The sequence below is a fragment of the Penaeus chinensis genome, chromosome 6 (genome assembly GCF_019202785.1).
Source record: "Penaeus chinensis breed Huanghai No. 1 chromosome 6, ASM1920278v2, whole genome shotgun sequence".
NCBI classification, from domain to species: Eukaryota; Metazoa; Arthropoda; class Malacostraca; order Decapoda; family Penaeidae; genus Penaeus; species Penaeus chinensis.
In genome coordinates, this window is record NC_061824.1 from 31,125,740 (window position 1) to 31,130,739 (window position 5,000).

The 5,000-nt window shown below is 37.9% G+C and overlaps 1 protein-coding gene across 3 annotated transcripts in view; it reads right to left on the reverse strand.

The window, feature by feature from the left end:
- The window catches only part of LOC125026379 (ribosomal protein S6 kinase delta-1-like), an 18,051-nt gene that overhangs the window by 11,758 nt on the left and 1,293 nt on the right, over positions 1–5,000 (reverse strand). For all 3 annotated transcript variants that reach the window (XM_047614788.1, XM_047614787.1, XM_047614789.1), the window contains exons 2-5: positions 1,646–1,803; positions 1,103–1,214; positions 803–867; positions 1–481 (exon numbers count right to left, since the gene is read on the reverse strand). The exon at positions 1–481 is cut by the window's left edge and continues 412 nt beyond it. In XM_047614788.1, the coding sequence (XP_047470744.1) occupies positions 1–481; positions 803–867; positions 1,103–1,214; positions 1,646–1,803 (816 nt within the window). The remainder of the gene's footprint in view (positions 482–802; positions 868–1,102; positions 1,215–1,645; positions 1,804–5,000) is intronic.

The following is a 5,000-nucleotide window of genomic DNA, read 5'->3' on the forward strand; positions in this document are numbered from 1 at the left end:
CTGTGAAGATATGCTTGACAGAGATGAGGTAGATGGATGTCGTTCACCCTGCCCAGGTATGTGTTCCATTCCACTCTTACCCATACTAGGAAAGCTAAAGACACTGTCCTCCCCACTGGCTGCATTCCAACTAGGGTCAGAAATTCCTCTTGGGCTTTCCTCAGTTGGTTTATTTGGCACTATGTTTTTGTGATTTTGAGTAGCTTTGCTCCCCTCTGTGTCTGTTCTCTTGACAACACCATTTGTGGCAGCAGAGCTAGGAGCCTCACTCTGAGAACTATGTGTAGCACTTTCTTTTAGCCTATCTGTTGCAGCATCAAAGACAGGAAACACAGGAGCATCGGGGAAAGAGTTAGTGACTGATGGAGAGTCCAAGCTAGAGCACAGACTGAAGTCATCATCTCCATCACTCAACTGGGAATATAAGGATGAGGACCCTTGTATGCCAAGAGTAGTAGCCAAAGCCTCTGACTCCTTTGATCTGATGTAGTTGAAAGAGAGATGCAGTTAATAGAGTTATTAAAATTATTTACATTTAATCAGTCAGTTTCCTCTATATATTTAATATAAAATTATTTGGCATTACCTCTTTATCATTTTTTATGATGATTATCTACTGCTGAAATTTGAGTTCTTTAACATGCAGAAAGAGATTGTTTATAAATATCTTAAATTTTCTGTGTTTTTGGTTCACTATATAAAAAAATTACTCAAAGTTAGTTATAACTGGCAAGTCTGGATGGCAGGAATTCTAAATGCAGTCCTTAATCTTCCTATTAAGAAAATTCTAATCTTTAATTACCTTCCCTTGGAATCCTTTCTTGTACTGATGGCCACTTGTGATTTATGTGTACTACTTTCTTCATTCTGGAACATTAATGATCATGGAATTCACACTGATTCTATGTGACTTGGTCTGTAGTATATGGGGAGTCAAATAGAAGTATGTATAAAGAACATCATTATTTCACTGTGTGAGCAACTTGATATGGTGGGCAATTTATCTTACAAATTACAGAATTCCATACCCAAGAGGATGATTTACTCCTCAGCAATGGGAGGAAACACTCCACAAAGACATTCAAAACTTCACAACACTCACCTGGAAGAACTTTGTGAAGGCCTCAGAGGTGAAGAGGGGGTTGTGCTGCCCAATAAACTTTAGGAGACTCAAAGCTGCCTGTCTTCTTGTTTCTACCACGTCTGCTTCAAACCTGTGTAATTGTAGACACCGCTCTTAATATCATGTAGAGAGCAGGGAAAAATTTAAAGATGTTTCTTATATGTAACTGATTAATAAAGGGGGTTACAGCAGTGAAAACACCATGTGAATGATAGCTGCAACATGTATAGCAGACAAGCCTTTCAAAAACTTACTTGGTAACCAGTTTTCTGGCTCTAACGGGCATCAGAGAAGAAAGAGATAAGACAGCAGACATGAATATTATTATAACAAACACATATGCAGTACCCTCTATGCAGAAACAAAATAATATACCACATAATATACACACATACATACATAGCACTACAAATCTTTACATGGGTAAACATATCTAAATAAATCAAGTAAAACAATCTACAATCAAAGGCTATTACAGAAACAAAACAAAATTATCCATACTTCTCACAATCAGTGAATTACCTATTGAGAATGGTTGCCCTTGGGAATGGTGGGAGCTGACCAGGGAGGCTGAGTTTATGGTGGAGCTCTGCTATAGCCTTGTGCAGTCGTCTGAACTCTGAGTATCTACGCCACACTATGACAGATGTTGATGCTTCTGGGCTACTTCTGAGGAATACCTGCATAGAGTGAAAAAAGAAAGGTAAGACCATGATGGTTAATCTAAAACACTGAAAAAAGAAGGATACACAACCTCCCATGGGAATACATTGTATAAGACTGCAATATGGACCAGGAACATAATTTGATCAAGCATACAGCTTACTTATATAATCTTGAAACAATACTAAAAAGAGTAATAATATTTTTGATGAAATGTTTGTATGTAAATATATGTATTCAGCAGATACAAAGTTTTCGTTCATCAAAAAATACAGTCACATAGGAAAGTTGTATTTATCAAGCATTCTATAATATTCATAAATCTAATGAGAGATATATACAAACCTAATTCTGATAGGAAAATGTAATGTCAACTGCAGTATTGTTTTGCAAAATGTATCAACACATAGATGGTTCTACAAGTGTTCAGCCACCAAGGAGTCAATTAGTACTCAACATGACCTCACCTGATTTGCCCATTCCTTGAGTTTTAGGGATTTGTTTTTCTAATGCTATTAATATCAATGTTTTATTGTTATTAATGACATTATAAGTACTACACAGTTATTAACAATACTAATAGTATTGAAAATAAAATAAAACATTTCTAAAAATTAAGGAAAAGGGTAAACAGGCAAGATATGAAGGATTACTAACTGACTCCTTTGTGACTAAACATTTGTGGAGCCAACTGTGTAAATACACTTAATAATCTAAACATGGCATGTATGTAAATGCCATCCTCAAATCACTACTACTTCTTGTTGAAATTTGTACAGTATATTACAACAACTATTTTTGGAAAGTAATATAATTAACATATATTAACCAAACTGGAAATCCATCACAAACCCCTGGTATAAACTCATTATATTGCTGTTGGTGTATATTATCAAACGCTAGAATTTGATGATGCCCCTGCTAAAGGTGTGGCGGGAAACCAAAGGTTGGAACCTATTAGTGTTATTTGTGACTGATCAGCCATGGGTGCCTTACTGCCTTCTGCCAGAGTATCACCTTGAGGTGGTCATTGGTAAAGCATGATTTCCAGAGAAAATTTCCCAATGCTGGTTTCTCCTTTAGAAATGCTAGACCACTGACTTGTTCTGGATCCATTGCAGATCCTGAGATATTTGGTTTGAAGACCTCAATGACAAGGTAGACAGGTCGATATAACACTTGACCCACAACAAATTGCAACAAAAGGTTTCTCGGTGGTTTTCAGTTCCACTGTATATACTGATCAACAGAAAAAAAGTCTACCAAAATCTGACGCCCGGAAATGGGTTAAAACTGAGTCATTTCAAAGATGGCCGCCACCGAGCTTTGAAATCACGAAAACAGCTATAACGTCTTCAAAAATTGTCATAGAAACGGTTATATTCCATGGTTTTAAGGGACCAGCAAGCCATTGGTGTAAATGACATTCATATGTAACCAATATTTTACCTGCTAAAAAGGGAACAAAAACTCAGGAAGAAAAATCAATAGAATTTCCATTTTAACCAAAATGACTGAACAGCTGGTGCCAATGAAACATTTTCTTGTGAGCATTGCATAATGACAGTTCAGGTTACATATTTATTCCTCATCACTGTCTTCTAGTTCCTGAAAGACTTGATTTAGTGGATTGTCACAACACGAAACCTGGCATGATCCACATGCAGGCGTACACGGAAGCCCATTTTTTCTGCAGCTGCAACGAGGTGTGCCACAAGCTGTGGTGCAATTGCAGTGTATCACCTTCAGAAGAGTGTTTGGTGCAGCATTCATGTCAGTCATGATAGGTACAAATCGATTGTCCACAAGTCCCCAGCCCCAGTCCAGAGGATCGAGGTTACCCTCCATCCCCATCCAAAACATGACCTGGTAATACACTCGCAGACAATGAAACTTGGTGGCAGATTCCGTTGGGGGAAGACGTTCAGGTGTAATGAAAGACTTAGCAGCAGCGACCTTCTTGCTGAATATCTTGTAACGCATGTCTGCCAGAGAACTTGTGCTTTCCCCACCAAATATAACAGCCATCGCTTGGCTGCCAAGTTTCTTTATTCTAGTTGGGCTCATGCCCCTTGAAGTGAATGTATCTGCACACAACTGGAGGACTTGATCATCTCTCTCTCTCTCTCTCTCTCTCTCTCTCTCTCTCTCTCTCTCTCTCTCTCTCTCTCTCTCTCTCTCTCTCTCTCTCTCTCTCTCTCTCTCTCTATATATATATAATATATATGTGGTAACTGCCGTGATGGTCCAATGGATAGAGCAATGGACTCCGACCCTTGTGGTCCCGAATTAAATTCCCCGCTACGGCATTTATATGCACAACTGGCTGTATCAAGACCTTGAAGACACAACCTCACACACACACACACGCACGCGCACACACACACACACACACACATATATATATATATATATATATATATATATATATATATATATATATATAGACAAATAGGTAGATAGATAGTTAGATAAATAGATAGATAGATAGAAAGATATATATGTGTGTGTGTATGTGTGTGTGTGTGTGTGTGTGTGTGTGTGTGTGTGTGTGTGTGTGTGTGTGTGTGTGTGTGTGTGTGTGTGTGTGTGTGTGTGTGTGCGTGTGTCCATATATAGAGAGATAAATAAATAGAAAGATAGAGAGATAGTTAGACAGATGTTTATGTGTCTACCTATTTATTTATGTATTTATTGTATTTATCTATCTGATCATATCTTTATATATTGTATACAGACAATTCATTGATTTCAGGCCTAAAATTTCAGATTTCAGGTTCAATACTGATCAAATCTGAATTTCGTTGACACCAGTGGATAGCTGACCCCTTAAAACCAATGACTGGAACCAACAATGGTGTTTCTATGTCAATAACTGAAGAAGTTATAGCTCCTTTCGTGATTTCGATGCTCGGCTGCGGCCATCTTGAAAATGACTCGGTTTTAACCCATTTCCGGATGTCAGATTTTGGTAGACTTTCTTTCTGTTGATCAGTATATCCTGTGGGATTGAAAACCACTGAGAAACCTTTTGTTGCAATTTGTTGTGGGTTGGGTGACTGTTTCTCATAAATTGACCCGTCTAAGGGATCAAAGAACAATGAAGAATGCCTCTCTATCAATTTTATGAAATACCAACATCCATTTATAACCCATTAGATCTGGGTGACTAGGGGTCTCATCATGTATAAAATTGGCCAATGGGCAGGTAGCA